The sequence below is a fragment of the Mobula birostris genome, chromosome 12 (genome assembly GCF_030028105.1).
Source record: "Mobula birostris isolate sMobBir1 chromosome 12, sMobBir1.hap1, whole genome shotgun sequence".
NCBI classification, from domain to species: domain Eukaryota; kingdom Metazoa; phylum Chordata; class Chondrichthyes; order Myliobatiformes; family Myliobatidae; genus Mobula; species Mobula birostris.
Window position 1 is genome coordinate 49,735,305 of NC_092381.1, and position 21,949 is coordinate 49,757,253.

Here is a 21,949-nt window from a genome sequence, read left to right on the forward strand (position 1 = left end):
TACACTGGAATGGCTCAGAAACAACAAAGTTAATATCCTGGAGTGGCCAAGTCAGAGTCCAGACCTCAGTCCAATTGAAAATTTGATGTGGACTTGAAAAGGGCTGTTCACTGTTGATCCCCATGCAATCTGATAGAGCTTGAGTAGTTTTGTAAAGAAGAATGATGTAAAATTACAGTGTCCAGAAGTGCAAAGCTGACAGAGACCTATCCACAAAGACTCAAGGTTGCAATAGCTACCAAAGATGCATCTACTAAATACTGACTTGAAGGGGTGAGTAATTATACAATCAATTGTTTTGTGTTTAATAACTGTAATAAATTTAGACCAATTTGTAGAAATTTGTTTTCACTTTCACATGAAAGAGTCCTTTCTGTTGATCATTGTCAAAATTAAAGCCAAATTAAATCCATTGTGATTCAATGTTGTAAAACAGTAAAACATGAATACTTCCAAGGAGGGTGAATACTTTTCTATAGGACTTTGGATTCAAGTATGTGGTTCTCTGAAAGTTGAGTCACAGGTAGATTGGGTGGTCAAGGAGGCTTTGTCACACTAGAATTAATCAGTCAGGGCACTGAGTACAGAAGTTTAGAGGTTATGTTGCAATTGTACTAGACACTGGTGAAGCCACATTTCCAGCATTGCATTCAGTTTTAGTCACCCAGCTGTAAACCATACAAAAAGGAGCAGAATCAGGCCGTTTGGCCAATCAAGACTGCTCCAGCATTCTATTTATTATCCATTTCAACACCATTCTCCTGCCTTCTCCCTGTAACCTTTGATGTCCTTACTAATCAAGAACCTATCAACATCCACTATAAATATACTCAATGACTTCGCCTCCACAGCCATCTGTGCCAATGAATTCCACATAATTCACCACCCTCTGGTAAAGAAATTCCTCCTCGTCTCTGTTCTAAAGGTGGCCCTTTTATTCTGAGGCTGTGTTCTCTGGTCCTAGGTACCACCACTACTGGAAACATTCTCTTCACATCCACTAGAACAGTGGTTCGAAAAAAATTTGGGTTACTGCCCCTTTGGCTTCCAGACTTCATCCCCAGCAGCCTCTCTCCATTTCTGGCTGCTCTGTAAAAACTATAAAGAGTTTTGATTTAATTCAAAATAGTGACAGATAACTGCAAAAAATATTCAAATCTATTTAAAGCTACAAAAAACATTAATTACAGCAGAAACAATTTCATCAACAATTTTAGAGTATACATTAGTAGTCCAGCTATTCACTACTTCATTGCTTTCTCACATTTCAATGAGATGGGTGGGCTTGGTGCAGTGATATCAGCTTCTCAATATCAGGCTGAATGTCACTCAGGAGTATCAGATCCCCATGTTCAGTAATTTGCAGTCTGTTTCATTGCTGTGAAAGAAGTTCAATCTAAAAAAAATCTAAAAAAAAGTTGGGCAATTACACTCAAACTGTGCTCCACCAAATATGATATTGGAAAGGAAATAAAGAACACTTTGATCTTTTTTCCACAGTGCCGAGTATCTGCTTCAGCTCAAAGTCATTTTGTAGTGAGATCAGTTCATCCCCTATCCTTCCAATTAATTCCTCATTACAAGAGTTCAGGAATGCACTTATTATCCAATCTGGAATTCGGATTGAGAGAAGATCCTGAAATCTCTCTGATATATTTTTATGCAGTTTTCCCAGATGGGCACAGTACCTGAAATTCATCATCAAGTATTCTTTCTTTCCCTTCCAACTTAGAAAGGCTCGTAAATTGGAAAAGTTCTCAACAGCTAGCAGTATTTAATGATTTGTTCAGCTGATCACTTGGGTTTTTTAATGGCATGATGTTGTCTGTGAATTAGACAATGAATGGTACATATGTTCGGTACAGATTTTTTCAGGAAAGTAATAACCCCACTGTGGTGTTCTGTCATTGATGCTGCCCCATCTGTTGCACAAGCAGGAATATTGATGAGCAGATATTGATGTCATTAGCTTTGGAAAAATTGCTCAGCAACCTAAAAAATTGTCATCATCTGTTTCTAGACCCCTTACAAATAACAACACTTGAACCATACTTTCATCTTTTATGAAGCAAACATAATCAAGCAAAGATTTGTTTCCTGACAACGTTAACTCCTCCAACTGCAGGGCAAATTTTGTTGTCCTAATTATGGTGCAGTAAGCTGCAGTTGGTTGCTGGTATAAATCCATATTTCAGATACTCCACACTATTATCTACACCTCTTTTTTGTGTGGATTTATTCTGCCGTTTTCATTATGGATTAACGCCCATGGTCATTTGCTTATTGTTTAAGTGCGACCTCAAGCGCTGCAATCAATAGTGGAAAGTATAATATTATCATATCTCAGGCAAAACCTGACTCTTTGCCTGAAGGAACATAAAGTGGGTCAGCAATATCTTGCTTGGATCATGGGCTTGAGAAATGCAGTCAAGACCATTGTAAAGGGCAGATTCTGAACATTTACCCCATTGAATGCCATATCTTAATTCACGGGAACTGTGTCACTGTGTTATTAGAGTATGGGAATTGTACTGCACTATGGTAGTGAATGGCAATAATGTGCAGACCAGGCCCAAAAATAATATGATTTCTTCAGTCCAGATTTCTCATGATATGCCAAATATAAAAGTGTCACATTGCTTTTCAACAACTATATCATGCTTTGAGCAAAGTTGAAGAGAACAGTGGATCATCAAGAGATGAGGTAATTTACATGATCATTGTACTCAGTTATGAAGCACTGAGGATCATATAATAAGTAATTAATTTCTTAGATTAAACCTGTAATCCCTCAGCTGTCCCCCTTGCTACTAAGTGCCCCCTACTGCCGCTCTTATCTACAGTGCCCCATAGAAACTGCCACTGCCCCTGGCGGGGGGCGTGATATCACCCACTTTGGGAACCACTGATCTAGGCTTTTCAGTAATCGATAGGCTTCAATGAGATCTCCACTCATATTTCTAAGCTCCATAGAAAACATGCCAAGAGTATTCAAACATGCCTCATACAATATACCTTTAATTCGTGGGATCATTCTTGTGAACATTCCCTGGACCCTCTCGAATAGGAATCATGTTATTAGTCTGGAAAGAGTACAGGAAGTATTTACAAGACCTTTGCCAGGACTTGAGAGATTGAGTTGGAGGGAGAGATTAGGCAGGATAGGATAACCTCCCTGGAGCATGGAAGACTGAGCCACCATTTTACAGAGGTGCCTAAAATCATAAGCGGCATAGATAAGGGTGGGTGTAGTCCATCTTTTCAGAAGGGTTGGAGAATCACATGGCATAGGTTTAAGGTGAGAGGGGCAAGTTTAATAGAGGGAAAAACTTTCACAGAAAGTGGTAAATATATGGAATGAGCTGCCAGAGACAGATACAAAAACAACTTTTAAAAGACATTTGGCAGGTACGTGAATAGGAAGGGTTTAGAAGGATGTGGTACAAAGTACCCTGTTTGGGCATGGTCCATTTGGGGCAATGGGCTCAAACGCATGCGCTATGGTTCTATGACTGAGTACAGGAGCAACATTTTTGCCCGGGAGGCTGTGAAACAGACTGCATCAGCATTTACAAAAGAAAGAGCATGTCAATATTTTAAGAATAGATTAGATACAGGATTGAAGGAAAGGTGATAATAGGATGTCCAATCAGGATGGATTAAGGATTATATCAACTTCTAGCAAGAAGAGTAAACAGCAATAAGCAGGGTTGGTCTCAATGTCTATTTCAATTGTTCAAGTTTAATAGTTATAGAAATCACTGAATTACATTACCAGTGTAAGCTACTTCAGCGGTTCAGGGGAAGGTCCCTGCAGTTTACTTTCCTGCTAGAGCCTTTTACCTCCAAAATATTATTTATTCATACCATTGACCATACAGTGCGGAACATTTATTTCAGTTCAATCGCTATCCCTTCCTCCTCCGACCTATTTGGACAATGAAAAGGTCTCAGTAGAAATCGGGTGGCTCTATCTTTTTTGTATGTAAGAAAAATTCGAGCTCAGCACACGGGTCGGCGAGGCAGGCGCTCTCAGGTTTGGTTGTTGTCACCTCGAACGGCTCCGGGCTTTTGATCTTCCGCGTGTGCGGCGCCACCTTCGGGCTGCACCAGGAAGGACGGCTGGAAAAGGGAAAAAAAAGTTTCCTTTCGCCCTCCGGTGCAGTTAAAAGTTGCGAGAGTTCGCCCCTGAAGTGACATACTGACATGCCGAGCAGTACCCGCCTTCCCCGGCTTGTGCAAATAAGAGTCAGCAAGCTTAGTATCTGAGCCCAGCATCTGCCTCATGTGCGACCGCGGGGAGGGCCAAGGGGGGAGATGCTTTTAAAAAACCTTCACTCTCCCATCACGATCACCTCACTCAATAAAAGAAAACTTTCTGGGGGACGATCGGCTGTGCTCCTGGGGCAGCATGGCGGCTTGTGGCGTTCAGCTTGTATACAGTGATCGCAACATCCAAGATCAAGGGGCTTTATGATCCCGCGATCTTCCTCGCCGCATTTTCAGCAGGCTTTTACTCGCGCCACACTAATACATAAATATCAGGCAACAAGTTCGATGGAAGGCATGATGCAGGCTAACGCCGGGCTGCTGTGGGTTGTTGTGAGTATAGTTGTGCAAAGTGTTAGCTCCAAGGAGAATAATCTCCGAGACACGGGACACTGTGAACTTCCCAAGTCGGTGAGTAACTTTGTTTTGTCGCTTAATGTCACTTCTACAACTTTAGCTCTGTGAGTGTCCGCTTCGCAGTCGTGCTTGCGGGATCAGCTCCCCAGGCTGCGGAGAAATTCTGACTGAAGTTCTGCTAAATGCCGAGACTCACCAGCCGGGAGCAGTTCGATTCGGTTTAAAGAAACGCCAATCGATTTTGACTTTGCTGGTCGGATTCCATTCACTATGCGCAGCTCACCTTTCCGGGCGAATGCTTTAATGTTTTTGCAAAGCTCCCCGCTTTAGAGGGGGGAAGAGCACCTCTACCTTCCGCGGCTATCAGGAGATGAAAGATCTCTTATTTTAAACAAACCATCCCTGTATTTATGTCTATTTTTCGTTGCATTAGTAAATATGTGTATTGACAGAATATTTTCATTATTTTTAACCAGCAAAGGGAAATGAATTCGTTCCTCTGGACGGTCAGACGGGAGCCCCCCGCTTATTTATTTGGGACCATTCACGTGCCCTACACCAGGGTTTGGGATTTCGTGGCTGACAACTGCAAACGGGCCTTCCAGCACAGCAACAGCGTGTACTTCGAGCTGGACCTCACCGACCCCTACACCATCTCGGCCCTCACTAGCTGTCAGATGTTGCCTCACGGCGAGAACCTTCAGGACGTCCTGCCCCGGGATCTGTACAGGAGGCTCAAGCGCCACCTGGAATACGTGAAGGTGATGATGCCTCTGTGGATGACCCCGGACCAGAGGGGCAAGGGCTTATATGCGGATTACCTGTTCAACGCCATCGCCGGCAACTGGGAGAGGAAGCGGCCGGTGTGGGTAATGCTGATGGTGAACTCGCTGACCGAGGCGGATATCAGGTCCAGAGGGGTCCCGGTGCTTGACCTCTACCTGGCCCAGGAGGCCGAAAGGATGAAGAAGAGGACGGGGGCGGTGGAGCGGGTAGAGGAGCAGTGCCATCCGCTCAATGGGCTCAATTTCTCCCAGGTAAGAGCGGAGGAGCGGTCTGCAAAAGACACGCGTTAGGATGCGAGTGCAGCCCGCAGGCAGCAGGTGAATGCGGCGCTCGCATCCAGACGCGCTGTCACTGGGGCTCGCGTTCTGCGCCGCTGCAGGACTGGTGTGGATCGGGGTCGTGGGACTGCTGTCCCTCTGTCGAGATGGGGTGTCCTCTCCCCTGCGAGCTGTGGCCGTGTCGGATGGACGCGTGCCTGTTGCCCCATCTCTCTCCCACTCGGCAGCCTGGGCAAGAGTGCCCGTTCCCATTTTCAAAACAATCTTATCACTTCACGTCGATTCATTGTTTTCTGGAGCATCTGCTAGTTGGAGAGGAAACTTGTCTCCTTTCTAGTGCCATAGCTTTATTTTTATAAATCAGATGCGTCCCCCTAAATTCGACAGACTCTTATGCAATTGTAACTTCAACTTTCCGAGTCGATCGAGAAGCACAAAAAAATCCTATTAAACCGCCGTGCCTTGAATTTCGGGACATTGCAGTAAATTATGTGAATGGACACCAGAGTAAAAATTTTTCAAGGCTCTATAAAATGACTTCTGGGTTCCGGTGTGAAGATTAATGATCTAATCTGAAGGAAGGGTTTCAGATCAGCAAACACTTCCTTTCAACACCTTATAATTACTTTGCAGTGGTTGTAACTTTTTTGTGTTTCAGAATTGTTGTGGGGTGCGTCATCAGTCTCGCCGCCCAAATCAAGGGGTTACGGCTCGATTCTCTCTCCGGGTAGATGGGCACTGAAATCTCCTTTTGCACTCAAACGCAGCGCTGAGGTGGATTTGCTTTATAGGAGGCTCCGTCGTTTGCATCAGAGCATGAACCGAGACTTCATCTGATGTCTCGGCTGAATGCGAAAGATCCTCATGGCACCGTTGCAAAGAAATGTTGGGGAGGTGTTGTTAGTTAATTTGTCTCTATCAATCAGCATAACAAACATAGGTTAAGATGGCTATAATCACATCTTGTTTGTAGTATTGTGTCATGCAGAAATTTCCTAAAATGTAACTGTGATTACACTTCAAAAGCACTTCATGGATAGTAAAGCACCCTGCGACGACGAGGCTGTGAAATGGAACATGGAAATGCAAGTCTTTCTTTTATCCCCCAGTGAGTAAAGACCAAACATTCCTCAGACTGCAATCCACAAAGTGCGTGTCTGAGATTTGCTGGTAGATTGATGGGGGGAGCCAAAAGAGTTTTTTTTTGCTATTTTAGTTGTTTTTGGATTTGTTGTAAAATCTTTAACACGGCATATTTCAAATTACTTTGTGGCAACAGAGCTGAGGAAATGTGCAAATTGACGCCAAGTTGTACCAGGTTATGGGGTTACTGTCAGGCATTGGGAAAGAGCAAGATTCAGCTCAACCATGTCACCATAACTACCATAATTCATCTATAAGTAAATTGGGATTCTGTATTTCCAATCAATGTTGTCAAGATCTCTCACCAAAACGCTGACTGTCCATTTTCCTCCATAGATACTGCCATCCTGCTTAGTTCCTCCAGCACTTTTTCTGTTCCTCCCCATTCCAACATACCTCATCTCTTGTGTCTTCGGGATCCTGCCCCGTCAGTCCACACCCACCTCATTAGCGAAGTGACAATCAATATCAATGACACGTGGTGAACTTTGTGTCTTGAAACGGTACAGAGCCAGACATAAAACTACTGTAAGTTACAAAAGATAAATTCATAGTGCAAAAGAGGAATAATATGATTTTCTTCATGGACTGTTCAGAAATCAGATGGCAAAGGGGAAAATGTTGTTCTAAAACGTAGAGGTGGGTCTTCTGGTTTCTCCACCCCAATGGTAGTATGGAGAAGAGGGCATTTGCTGGACGGGGAAGGTCCTGAGTGATGGATGTACCACATCTTGGATATGTCCTTGATGATGGGGAGGGTTGTGGCCCTGACAGAGCTGGCTAAGTCTACAAACCTCTGCACCCTCCTTAGATCCTGAGCATTGGAGCCTCCCAAACAGACTGAATGCTCTCCACTGAACATCTGTAAGAATTTGGTGACCAAAGACCAAATCTGTGGAGCAAATGAGTGTGGAACAAACCGGGAAGGGGAGCAATCACTTTTGAAGTTTAGATAGGAATGGAAGGGAATCCTGAAGTAATGTGCTTTATTCTTCTGGACAAAAAATATATATTTTTTACTTGTTGCTGTGAAATGTAGATCAAATGTTACACCTATTGAAGGATAATATTTAAATCAGTAACTTATTTATTTTTTATTTAGTGATACTGCACAGAATAGACCCTCACAGCCCTTTGAGCCACACTTCCCCAGCAATTGGCAAGAACCACAATTAACCCTAACCTAATCACAGGACAATTTACCTGAACAATAACCTACAAGATACCTCTTTGGATTGTGGGAGGAAACCGGAGCATACAGAGAAAACTCACTCATTCCACAGGGAGGAAGTACAGGGACTCCTTACAGACAGCACTGGAACTGAACTCCGAATTCCAATGTCCTGAGCTGTGATCATGTCACACTAACTTCTATGCTACTGTCGGTTATTAATATTTAATAAAACCTACATTTTCTTCTCCTTTTAACTAATCCAATTATTTTACTAATGCTAGCCAATTTTATTTGATTTGTCTATAAATTTGAACTAACATCAGTGCCAAATTTTTTGTTGTTTATGTTTGGTTGCATGATTCAAATAGCTATAATTCAATTTTTGAAGAAGAAAAGTAGTGACTAATTTAATGGAATAGATGGCAAATACATCTTTCCTGTTGTTGAATAAAACAATTCTGTTTGATTAGATCTTCTCATCAAATCTTGGATCTGAATATATAAAAATGAATACTGTCTTGGAGGAAGTGACTATATTTATTTGTCAGAATTGAGATGTTTATCACCACATTCGCTAGCTGTTGGCAGATATAATGTAAACTGGATGAAATCATGGTTAACGGTCTCAAGTTATAAACTGAAAATAGAGATTTCACAAAACTCTATTATCTAGTATTTGAGTTTATATGACTTGGCTTCTGAAGGAAGGAATTTGTTTTTAATATGGAGATACAGCATTGACTTATGGAAATACTGTTCAGTGGAGAATAAACAAGGATTTAGTGTTGTTCCCTTTTTTCATGTAAATCTGTTAGATTTCTTAAACTCCATTTTAATGAACCGTCTTTGTGCAGACTCCCCGTTGGTATTTTTTTCAGAATTAATTGTGTCTTGTAAACCTGGTGCCAGTCTCGCATAGATTTCTCCAGGGTTCTCTTGGTGCTGTTGCTTTCTCTGTTTACATTTTCCTTAACTGATAATGTCAACTCCACTTTCCTGCTTGTTTGCTCTCTTTCTCCACCTCCCATGAATGGCAGGAAGCCTTGGAAGTCCTGCATGTGGAATGATGTGACTGTCTTAACAATTGAAGGAAGATAAAGGAGGCACATTGATATAATGATGTGCTAATAGTTGCTTAATGAGGCCATGTGGAGCATCAACAGTAAATAGCTGGAGGTTGTCAGGAAGTAAATCTTAAGCATTTGTGGGTGTCAGAGAAGTTGGTACTTTTTACAGTGTAGTAATGCAGACATACCTGCCAACATCTGCTGTGCTTGAGATCTAGGAATGTGTATCAATGGAAAAGATACTGTATATGAAGCAGTCCTGACGAAGGGTCTCAGCCTGAAATGTCGACTGTACCTCTTCCTAGAGATGCTGCCTGGCCTGCTGCGTTCACCAGCAACTTTGGTGTGTGTTGCTGTATCTGAAGCATATTGGAAGACGTATAGAAATATTTTGGGGGAGTTGGTTTCCCTGAAGAGGTGGTATTTCAGCGATGTACAAATTTATAATATACAGAAAGAATTTCGAAACATGTATTTCCAGACAGCAACTTGCAATTAAAGCTCAAAGTGAAATTTATTTTCAGAGTACACACTGTACGTGTCACCACATATACCCCTAAGATCCTTTTTCTGTGGGCATACTTCGCAAATCTATAGAACAGTAACTGTAAATTGTAAATAAACTGTGCGAATACAGATATAAATAAATAGCAATAAATCACAAGCATGAAATAACAATATAACAAAGTCCTTAAATGAGTGTAGTTATCCCCTTTTCTTCAAGAGGTTGATGGTTGAGGGGTAATAACTGTTCTTGAACCTGGTGGTGCAAGTCCTGAGGCTCCTGTACCACCTTCCTGATGGCAGTAGCGAGAAACGAGCATGGTCTGGGTGGTGAGGATCTTTGATGATTGATGCTGCTTTTCTATGGCAATGTTTCATATAGATGTGCTCAATAGTTGAGAGAGTTTTATCCATGATGTACTGGGCTGAATCCATTACCTTTTGTAGGATTTTCCACTCAAAGGCATTGGTGTCCCATTACCAGGCTGTAATGCAGCCAGTCAGCACACTTTCCACCACACATCTATAGAAGTTTGCCAAGGTTTTCGATGACACGCCAAACCTCCACAGACTCCTGAGGAAGTAGGGTCGCTGTTGTGCTTTCTTCACAATAATATTTATATGCTGGGTCCAGGACAGGTCCTCTGAAATAGTGAAAACCAGCAATTAAAAGTTACTGGCCCTCTCCACCTCTGATCCTCCGATGATTACTGGCTTATGGTCCTCTGGTTTCCCTCTCCTGAAGTCTACAATCAGTTCCTTGGTCTTACTGACATTGAGTGAGAGGTTGTCATTGCTATACCATTCAGCCAAATTTTCAGTCTCCCTCCTGTATGCTGATTCATCACCCCCTTAAGGTAACCTAGCATATTCAGCTTGGAACAGATATTTCTCATTCCTCATACATCAGTCTTCCTCTTGGGACTGAAGGTGAATTTTTTGTACTCCTCAGAAGAGATAGTTAATAAGACGGAGCAGGATCTTGATGCTGGGATGCAGGATGGTAGTTTGAAAGGCGGTGCATTCCTTCTGCCCCTTGCATTGGATTTCTCAATACCATCCAAAGGCTTCTGGAGTGGTTATGGGCCAAAGATTCCCAGGAAACAGCAAGGACGTTGCATTTCCTTAATGAGGCTTTGAGCACATCCTTAAATCTTGTTCCTTGCCCACCTGGTAGTCTGTTCTCACAGAAGAGCTTGCAGTAGTGTTTGTCTGATGTCATGTATAAAAGGAGCACAAGCTCCCCAATGTTGCTGATGGGTGTAATCAGGTCTTCAAAGCCAGGAATGCTGGCCTGGGAGAGGACACAGGTTTACTTAAATTTTGGGGATTCTGTAAGTTTCTGGAATGTCCATGAACCCACAAACACTACCTTGTTATTCCTTTTTTATCTTCTTTATTTATTTATTTTCGTACTTTATGAAGTATCTTCGTACTTTATGGATCTTATGTCTTTGCACTGTACTACTGCTGCAAAACAACAAATTTCATGTCATATGTCAGAGGTAATAAATCTGATTCTGATTGATATTTGCTGTAGGTAGTCCTGTCTCTGAAGCATGTTGGAGTATAGGGATCACTCAACAAACACAAAATGCTGAAGTTTGAACAAGCTTGTTTCCCTGGAGGGTAGATTGAACAGCTTCCCTTTGGTTTTCAAGATTAGCTTCACTCTTTTGGAAAGTTGGTGGAGGTGAGGAGAAATACTGTGCAAGAAAGATTGAGAGAAGTGTTAGGGTAATGATGTAGTTTTGTTTTACAGCAGTCATCTCTGAGAATGGTTATGGATCCAGTGGTTAATATCAAGGCTTGTTTGCTGTTATGGAGTAAATGTAAGATTTATATCCACACTTCAAGAGCACTGATGGAGATTTTTGGGGAGATGTTGTTGCTAATCCAAACTGTTTGGGGTCTGCAAGGAAATCAAGGATCCAGTTGCTCAAGGAGGTATCGAGGCCAAGGTCTTGAAGCTTATTGATTGGATTTGAGAGGATGATAGTACTGAATGCCAAACTGTAGGTGTTAAAGATTTTTCTAATGTATGCATCTTTGCTGTCCTGAGGTTCCATGGTTGAGTGAAGAACCAATGAAATAGCATCTACTGCGGACCTGTTGCGCTGGTAGACAAACTGGAGCTGAAACAAGTCATTTCTCAGGCAGGAGTTGGTATGTTTTCTCACTAACCTCTCAAAGAACTTCATTATAGTGGATGTAAGTGCTACGGGATGATAGTCTTTGAGGCAGATTGTCACGTTCTACTTAGGCACCAGTATAATTGAAGCCTCCTTGAAGCAGGTGTGTACCTCAGACTGCTGAAGTGAGAAATTAAAAATAACAGTGAACACGCCAACCAGTTGATCAGTACAGGTCTTTAGTACTCGGCCAGGTAACCCAACAGGGCCGACTGCTTTCCTGTGGTTCACCTCCCTGAAGGATGCTCTCACATTCCTCTTGAGACTGAAATCACAGAGTCAGTGGGGACTGTGAGAGTTTGTGATGGTTACTCTATGCTTTGATGGTCAAAGTGAGGATAGAAGGCATTGACACCTATGTCATTTGGTTTCACTTTGTAAGAGGTAATAGCATTCAAGCACTGTCAGAGCTGTCAAGTATCCTTCAGTAGTTCGTTTGGTGCAGAATTTCCACTTTGCCCATGAGGTAGCTTTCCAGAAATTGTACCTGGACTTCTTGTACCTTACCTGGTTGCCAGACATGGATGCCACCGATCTGGCCCTCAGCAGATTGTGGATCTCATGGTTCATCCAGGGTTTCGGTAGAGGAGGACTCAGAATGATTTTGTGGGAACACACTTGTCTACAACTGTGGTGTATTCATTCAGATCCTCTAATGGTCCCTTGAGCATGGCCCAGTCCACTGGCTTGAAGAAATCCCATAGCTGCTCCTCTGTCTCTCTTGACAAACTTGTTGTTGTTCTTTATCTCGGGAGTCTTGCTTTTTAGCTTCTGTCTGTACGCAGGGAGGAGAAAGACAGCTAAGTGAACAGACTTTCCAAAATGCACTCTAGGCATGGAACCATATTAGTAAAAACTTCAAGGAAAACCAATCCTGCTCATCGTTGCTATGAAATGACTTCTGTTGGAGATTGTTTATTTGGGTAAGATTTTTCTCTCGTGATTTTTACATCAATAACCTGTTATTAATAATTTCTTCTTGATGTTATGAATAACACCAAGAAATTTTCTTGTCATAGCCTTAGCTTCAACCTTAAGTTTCAAGAAACATGTGTTCCAGAACTGCACAATTATTTAACCGTTATTGTTTTTTTTGTCTTTACAAAATAAGTATTTTCTGAAATACAACATTAATTTTCAACTGAGTACTTTATATGTACGCAGTTGAGAAATGTTATTTTAAATTCCATGTGAATGAGGCATGTTCTAATGACTTTCCTTTTCATATTAAGGGGATGAATAGAGGTAGTAGCTTTAAAATTGATGGCTACAGTTAATTTTACTTTGGTGGCAATGTGCTATCCATAATAGCGACCCTGTTAGTTATTGAGAAGGCTGTGTTATTGTAGTAATTACTTTTGATATGGAGCTAATTGATAAGGCCTTTTTTTTGGCAGTGTGTATGTTTAATTACCTTTGTGAAGCTTTTAGAGGCCGATTGCAGAACTCGGTTGTGGAGCTGTTAAGTGCCACAGCTCGGATCCAGGTTAAGTTAAGTACTTCAGATATGTCCAGTCACCTTCTGTCAGTTTCAATACAGATGCAAATATGATAGGGCAAGGACAGTTATTAATGTGGTGATGTCAAATTTACACAAGATCGGACCCTCCTCGACATTACAAAAGTGGAAGCAGATTACAAGATAACACTTCTCATAAGCTAATGGAAAGTAGAGGTCCATAATCAATCTGTCTAAGTCTTCAGAAAGTAAATCTTTCTTTTTGGCACAGACATAAGAGTCAGAATAAGAGTTGTACAGCATAGAAACAGGATTCTCGGCCCAACGTACTATATCTAATTCAACTGACATGCCTATCTATACTAATCCCACTTGTCTGCATTAATTCCATATGTCTATATGCCGATTTCATTCAAGTACCTGTCCAGATGCTTATTAAATGTTGTAACTTCCTGCCTCCACCATCTCCTCTAGCAGCTTATTCCAGATACCAACTAGAAAAACGTGTGAAAAACTTAACCCTCAGATCGCCTTTAAACCTCCTCCCTCTCACCTTAAGCCTATGGTGTCTAATTTTAGACACTCCTACTCTGGGAAAATGACTTTGACCATCCACCTTGTCTATGCCCTCATGATTTTATAAACCTCAGTAAGGACATCTTTCTGCCTCATTTGCTTCAAAAACAGACCCAGCCTGTCCAACCTCTCCTTTGTAACTCAAGCTTCTCTCATCCTGGCAACAGCACTGTGAATATTTTCTGTACCCTTTCTAGGTTAATCACATCCTTTCTGCAGTGTGGCGGCCTGAACTGTACCCATTCCTCCAAGGACATTTTGTGCAACTATAACATGATGTCCCAGCTCTTGTACTCAATGCCCTGACTGACTAAAGACTTCTTCAAGACCCTGTCTAAAAGCATTGACACCTTCAGGGAATTGCGTACTTCTACCCCTAGGTATTTTTGTTTAATGGCACCCTCACATGGTCCTGCCATTCACTATGTATGTTCTGTTCTGGTTTAACTTCTCAGTGTGTTCTTATTCATTGAGATATCAGGTACACTGCAAACACAATCTTATTTACTAAATAGTTTCAGCATTTAAGTATTTTGAGGAAGGGGGAGAGCTACAAACAAGTGACAGTCTCAGCTGCTAAAAGCACTACACATTGAACTGTACATTTCAGAAAGACTTGTGGTTCCTAGAGAGGTGCTTGACTTCATCAGTTCTGGGCCAGGCAGGCAGAAATTGACTGCTTCTATGTGGAGAGAGTCAGGAGCACCAAGTTTCGTGGCGTGCATGTTATTGATGACCTCACCTGGTCCCTTAACACCACCTCTTTAGCCAAGAGAGGATAACAGTGCCCCTCCGTCCTGAGGAGACTGAGGCAAGTGAATTCTCACCACATTCTACTGGAGCACCACTAAGAGTGTCCTGACCAGCCGTCTGGTATGCGAATTGCAGTGCATCAGATTGCAGGACCCTGCAACGGATAGTGAGGACTGCTGAAAACATCATTGGCATCTCCCGAACACGAGGATTTCTGCAGATGCTGGAAATTCAAGCAACACACATCAAAGTTGCTGGTGAACGCAGCAGGCCAGGCAGCATCTCTAGGAAGAGGTACAGTCGACGTTTCGGGCCGAGACCCTTCGTCAGGACTAACTGAAGGAAGAGATAGTAAGAGATTTGAAAGTGGTAGGGGGAGAGGGAGATCCAAAATGATAGGAGAAGACAGGAGGGGGAGGGATGGAGCCAAGAGCTGGACAGTTGACTGGCAAAAGGGATATGAGAGGATCATGGGACAGGAGACCCAGGGAGAAAGAAAGGCATCTCCCTTCCCTCCCCCATTCAGGAAGATAGATCAGAAATGCTCCATATGCAGTGCCTTAAGAATTGTCAAAGACACCCCCCCCCCTCACTCCCAGCCTTCCTCCTGCTGTCTGTCAGGCAGAAAGTACAACAGCATCAGAACTGTTAGGCTGGGTAACAGTTTCTTCCGCCAGGCTGTTAGACGTCATAATATCCCGCTGCCACTCAGCACACATGAATGTACACTCTGTCTGAATGCCCTGGTCACTGATCGACTAGTCACTTTTTCATCTTTTATTGCTGCTGTTTCACATGTGTATACTGCTGCTTGATTTATTATAATAGTGCCAGCAATGTTCCCTCTAAGGTGTGTGTGCACTTTGCTACTAACACACAAAGGAATTTAAACTGCGCACAAAATGTTGTCACCCTCTACCTTGTTGGCATGTTAAGTGTATTTCATGATTGTGAACAATCCCATTTCCTTTTCCAGTTTCTGATGCGGACAGTGTTGATGACGTGGAGCTTGTGATGATTTGTCTGCAGATTTTAGAACCGGCTTATTTATTGAAGAAGTTATTCAGTGCACACATGTTGTTGTCACTGGGCAAAAAATTTCACAGCACAAGATTTTCACGCACGCAAGTCATTACAAATTAGAGGGAACATTGAGTGCCAGTAACGTTATACTGTCTTATATAAACATACACCTCGCACTTTATGTCAGCCTGTTGATCTTCAGGCCATGCCTCTCAGCTACTTCTGCTAAAGTCTTTTTGCAACTGTGTTTGCTGGATCGTAACTATAGGCACTGTGTTTTGCACCTTGGCCCAAGAGGATTGATGTTTTATTTAGCTGCATAAATGTTGAATGACAATAAACTTGAACTTGAAGTGAGTAAGGCCCAAGTGGGTTCGAATCACGTACACATAACGGGTGACAGCTGATACTGTGGCTTTGGTACACATGATATACCCCTTGCAAAATTCCATTCTCTTGACCCTAATCAAAGCAGACATCAGACCTGTCATGTAAGTGAGAAGAGTAATTGTGTCTGTTTTATCTTCTTGCCCAAATTCACTTTCATCCACAGTAGTGGATAATGTGCAAACGTAAATCTGAGAAGTTCACACCCAGGCAGCGAGAGCCCAAGGTTTCAGGCACCTACTCGGGCTCTCGTTGCCAGGGTGTGATCTTAGCTCAATGTATTTTTGAAAATGCAGGCACAAAATTGGGGTGTTGGCTAGTGCCTCTAGACTTTTAACCCAACAACTAGTTTTAGGAAATTATTGAAAAAAAAATGTTGGAAATAATCAATTTAAGAAAACAATGAGCTGAAAATTAACCAGAATTAAAAGATGAAATTGTAATGTACTTGGGTTTCTACATTGCCAGAAAGCCACCAAGCAATTGTCTTCAAGGGGCACCATTTGGATTAGCACCTTCAGTTTAACATGTTGATCCAGAACAGTTAATAATTCCAGATTTCAGCACTGTATCTAACAGTGAATAGTCACTGATCTGAAGTAAATTGTTATGATTTTTGCATGACTTAATCGGGTAAGCAATATAATCAAACTTTCATTGGAAGTGCTAAATCCAGACTTTTGAAATTCCAGAGCCAAACTCGTATTTCAATAAAAAAATATGAACATTGGTGAAAGAAAAATGGAGGGCTATGAGGGAGGAAGGGATTAGATTTATCATAGAGTAGGTTAAAGGGTTGGCACAATACCTTGAGCTGAAGGACCTGTATGTGCTGTATCGTTCTATGTTCTAAAAATCACATACTCTTTTATTTATGTGGCGTTTCCATTTTGGCTGTGCCCAGCTAGTGATGGAAGGTGACCCTTCCATCATCAGTGCTTGCTGTGCATTGTTGATGTCATGGAATATTCCACGTTGCTATGGTGACGCTTGCTGTTACAGTGGGCTCCCCTCCAACTCTCATTTTGGGTGGAGACATTTAAATAGCTGTGTGACTTGCTCTGTGCTGCTTTCTTGAATCAAATTTATTACACTCTGGGTATGAATTTAGTATGAAATTTGTGGATACCAGATGCAAAAATAATCTAATTCTCAGGAGCCTGAATGCACTTGGCACAAGAGCTTGATCAAGTCCGGGAAGAAGAATGGAGGAATGAGGCCACAGAGTTAAAGAGTTGGCCTGAGTTCTTGGGTGCTGCACGTCCTTGAACAGGCGCCCCTCTTGTGTTCATTCCCAAGAATACAATGCAAGCTTGAAGGCACGTAGACAGATTTATCCCAAGTGAGTATATTAATACTTCGTCCAGGTTATTTTTCATGGATTTTGATTTGGGTAAATCACCAGCACACTGCCCCTTTGCTCTTTCATGTGACTGGAACTTAATGTCTAATGGGAAAGTTACAGATTAATTTCTCCCCTGAGGGAACCAAAATCATAAAGGATTCCAGCATTGCCATTAGACCTGGCACATTTCATTTCATTCTTGGAGCTGTTGGAAAGTGATATAAGTGTTTGTACAAAAGACACAATCTTCAGTGTAAAATTACATTAAAAAAACATTGTTTCTGGGAGATACTGAATTTGCCTTCCTGTCAAGTGACAAGAGTCCATTTGCAGTTAACATGGATAGAGGAAAATGGAACATAAAATATATTCATATCTCTGCCTCTGTGGGGTCACTTCCACCAAATCAATCTTTAATAACTGGGAGCCACGTGTGTAGCGTTATAGGTCACAGATCTTGAAGGCAGGCCCATTGCTATTGAATACCCATACTGGAATGTTATTTGAATATATAGTGTAATCTTCTGCCCTTCCTGGATTCTTCAGACTTCCTTGTGTGACGTATTAATGGCAGTGACTATAAATTTGAAGGGGACATTTATTGTTTCCCAGACACAGGAAAAGGAACATTTTCTTAGTTGGATAACTGAGAAAGAAGTTTTGTCGGCAGTTCTTTTTACAACAAGTAAAGTTAGTTGAATTTAATTCCAAATTATTTAAATAGAAACAATGAGCAATTTGCAACCAGAAATTCTTGGACTGCAAGCACGCTTAATTTGATATACATAAATGCAGTGCTTAAAGGCATTTCGGTTAAATGAGTAGAAATCAAAAACAAGTATTAACAGCTGTCTAGAACCATTACCGATAGCCATTTATAACATGGTCCTGCTGAGCAAGACCTGGTTGGTTTTTATTTTGCACATGGAGGTCACTGGAATGGGCACTTATGTTTTAACCCAGAGCTTAGAAGCTGACAGTTCAGTATAGAAACAAAAATTAGTGGCAGCACAAACCAGTCTACCAACCAGAGAATAAATTAGCTAATTATGCCCGACACTTTCTGTATTTCCCATTCATTATTCATTCATTATCATTTATTTTTGCTGAGGTTTGTTTTGTTCGCTTTGTTCAGATGTGTAGTCCAACTATTCAACTGCAACATTGTACATTTATATAATACCTTTTTAATATTGAAAAGTGCGTCCGGGTCATAGAGTTCTATAGCACAGAAGCAGGCTCTTCAGCCCAACTCAAGCATGCTGACTAACATGCTTGCCTGAGCTCCTCCCATTTGCCTGTACTTGACCCATGTCCCTCTAAACCTTTCTCATCCATATACCTGTCCATATATCTTTTCAATGTTTTATTTGTGTCCACAACTGCTGCTTCCTCTGGCAGCTCATTCCATGCACTCTGTGTGGAAAAAATGCCCCTAAAGTCCACTTTAAATCTTTCCCCTCCTAACTTGTAATATACACTCTTATTTTAGATTCCCAAATCTTGGAAAAAGATATCCACCTTATCTATGCCCATCAAAATTTTTATAAACTTCAATAATGTTTGCCTGTAGCTTCTTTCACTCGAAGGAAAAATGTCCTAGCCTATTCCGTCTCCCCTTATAACACAAGCTCTCTGTTTTGGCAACTTCCTTCTGAATTTTCTTCTGTATCCATTCTAGTTTTATCCTTACCCTTCCCTTCATATAGTGACCAGAACCGCGCAAACATTAGAAAATGTTTTTCCAACATCTTGTAAGTTTGTAACATAACGTCCCAACTCTTGCATTCAATACTGGCTGTTGAAGGCCTTCTTCACCACCTTGGGTAAATATTTTTTTCCATTTCAGGTAACTATTTACTGGTATCCCTGGGTCTCTCTCTGTTTTATAATATTTCGAAGAGCCATGCCATTCACTGTCTATGTCCTGTCCTTGGTACCTTCCCAAAATGCATCACTTGTTTGAGGTAAATTCAGCGAGATATTGTAATAGGATTGAAATGAAAATTTCACTTCATATTGAAATCAGTGCTGTGTTTCTCACATAAAATATCACTAACATTTTATTTCTCTTGAACTTCTGAATTTACTGCTTATGATGAATTCATTCATGTTTCTGTATAAAACAAAAATGCACTAAATTTACGTGATAAAAGGCAAACTCTCATTAGATGAAAAGGCAATACTATGCATTCCTGGCATGAACAGAATTGAGGGATAAAGTGGGTAGGTGGGTGTTACACACACACAAAATGCTGGACGAACTCAGCAGGCAAGGGAGCATGTATGGAAAAGAGTAAATAGTTGACGTTTCAGGCTGAGACCCTTCATTAGGAATGAGAAAAAAAATTGAGAAGTCAGAGCAAGAAGGTGGGCAAGGGGAGGAAGAAGTAAAAGGTAGTAGGTGATAGGTGAAACCAAGAGAGGGGGAGGGATGAAGTAAGGAGCTGCAAAGTTGTTTGGTGAAAGAGATAAAGGGCTGGAGAAGGGGGAATCTGATAGGAGAGGGTAGAAGAACATGGAAGAGAGGGAAATGGGAGGAGCACAGAGGAAGGTGATGGGCAGATAAGGAGATGAGGTGAGGGAGGGAAATGGGAATGGTAAAGTGGGCGGGGGGGAGTTGTCAATTACTGGAAGTTCAAGAAATCAGTGTTCATGCCATCAGGTTGAAGGCTATCCAAATGGAATATAAGATGTTGTTTCTCCAACCTGATATGGCCTCATCGCAGAAATAGAGGCCAAGGACTGACATGTCAGAAGGGGAATGAGAACCAGAATTGAAATGGGCCATCACTGGGAGATCCCACTTTTTCTGGTGGATGGAGTGTAGGTGCTCGGCAGATATACAGGAGGCGACGCCTGGAGCTCCGGATACAGTAGGTGACCCCAACAGATTCACAGGGGAAATGTCACCTCACTTGGAAGGACTGTTTGGGACCCTGAATGGTAGTGAGGGAGGAGGTGTAGGGCCAGGTAGGGCACTTGTTTTGGTTGCAAGGATAAGTGCCAGGAGGGAGATCAGTGGGGAGGGACGAATAGACAAGGAGTCAGATAGGGAGAAATCCCAGTGGAAAATGGGAGGGAAGGAAAGATATGCTTAGTGTTAAAATATTAGAAACCCTATAGCTGAGAGGGAACCAAAGAGAAGGTTCCAGAGCCCTGACTGATCCAAAGAATGTAAACTTCTTTCCTGGTCTGGTTCCAGAATGAGTTCAAATAAACAGTATTCTTTTAATTCAGGCTTGCAGAATTCTATTTTCTACTTTCCTGGCTCTTGTTAGGAGTTTGTTTGCAGGTTGGTATCCTAGCACTTCAGTGAGTGATGGCTGTAAACACATGGCAAATTAAAGCCACGTGTGAGTGTTTTTCACCCTGACAGACAGCAAATTCACTAACCTGCCATGTCGTGCTGCATTTAGAGTCTAATGTGGTTTTGGTGAGGAGATTCGCATTAACTCCAAGCACTGGTTCCCTGTGGCATCACTCAAGTAAATGGGAAGTAAAGCTCCAATTAAATTTAAAAAGAGGGATGATTACTAAATTGTACCCATTTCTGCAAGTGGGTGTGACTATTTGGGCTCGTAGGTTAGTTTGTGGCTTTAACAGCCTGACAGGAAGACTGATTCTTGCCAGCTTCCTGAAAGAAGTTTGAGGGCTCTTTGAATTTTTTTTATTAGCTTCAGTGGTTTGGCTACAAAATGTTCCAGTCTGATGGAGCTGTTGCCATGAACACCTGAGGGCTTTTGGCAAAAAATGTACAAGCCTTTCCTATCCAACTAACACATTTCAAAAGGAAGTATGACCTATAAAAGAATAAGACAAATAATACATAATACTTAAAGGAAATGGTAATATACTCCATAATTAACTTCTTCACGTTTTTGGTGTTTTTCTCTTAATTTCTATAACTAAATAAAACCACCTATGAAAGGAAATGTAACATCATGTACTAAATGAATCCTAAGCTGTATTGGCTCAGAATATTATTTTCATTTCACCTCCCACTTACTTGTTGCTTAAATATTTGTTCTAACTGTTATTTGTGACAAATGGGGTTTGATTTAACGTGTGGCGAATAACAAGAATCACATGAGAAAGATTTGCAATTGAATGAAAAGATTTTCAAGACTTTCCCGAGTTTATAACCATCCTCTGACTTTCCAGATCGGACTTCAACTTTGAACCATTGATCTACTGTTTTGATTTATACCTTTTACGTATTTATTTCAGTGACATTATTTATGCCATCATCAGTATATTTTGCATCCTTAATGCATGAATCCTTTGATTCCTGATGAACCAAATACTGAGCAAGCTATGATGGGAAGTATGGAGCTATGATAAACAACACCAATACTGGGTCATTCATTGAAGAAAGAACCTTGTTGCGGTTATCTGTCACGATCTTATGATGTAGAGTTAATGAGATCTAAAATCTGTCTTCACCTTCCAAAACAAAGTGGGTTTCACTTGGCATTTTGCAATTCCATCCAAGCTTCACATTAGAATTCTCTGTAAAAATATGAACATTGTGGTCTCTCTCTAAGATTTCCAAAGCATCTTGATATTCTTGTAACTACAAGAACAAAATAATGTTCAAGGAGGTCTTCTAGATGATAATAGATTAGAAAGGAGA

The 21,949-nt window shown here is 41.5% G+C and overlaps 1 protein-coding gene across 1 annotated transcript in view; it reads left to right on the forward strand.

Annotated features, from left to right (window-relative positions):
• The first annotated feature begins 4,172 nt into the window (after window positions 1-4,172).
• The window catches only part of trabd2b (TraB domain containing 2B), a 425,448-nt gene continuing 407,671 nt past the window's right edge, over window positions 4,173-21,949 (forward strand). The window contains exons 1-2 of the mRNA XM_072273776.1: window positions 4,173-4,680; window positions 5,103-5,663. Coding sequence (XP_072129877.1) covers window positions 4,474-4,680; window positions 5,103-5,663 — 768 coding nt within the window. The 5' untranslated portion in view covers window positions 4,173-4,473. The remainder of the gene's footprint in view (window positions 4,681-5,102; window positions 5,664-21,949) is intronic.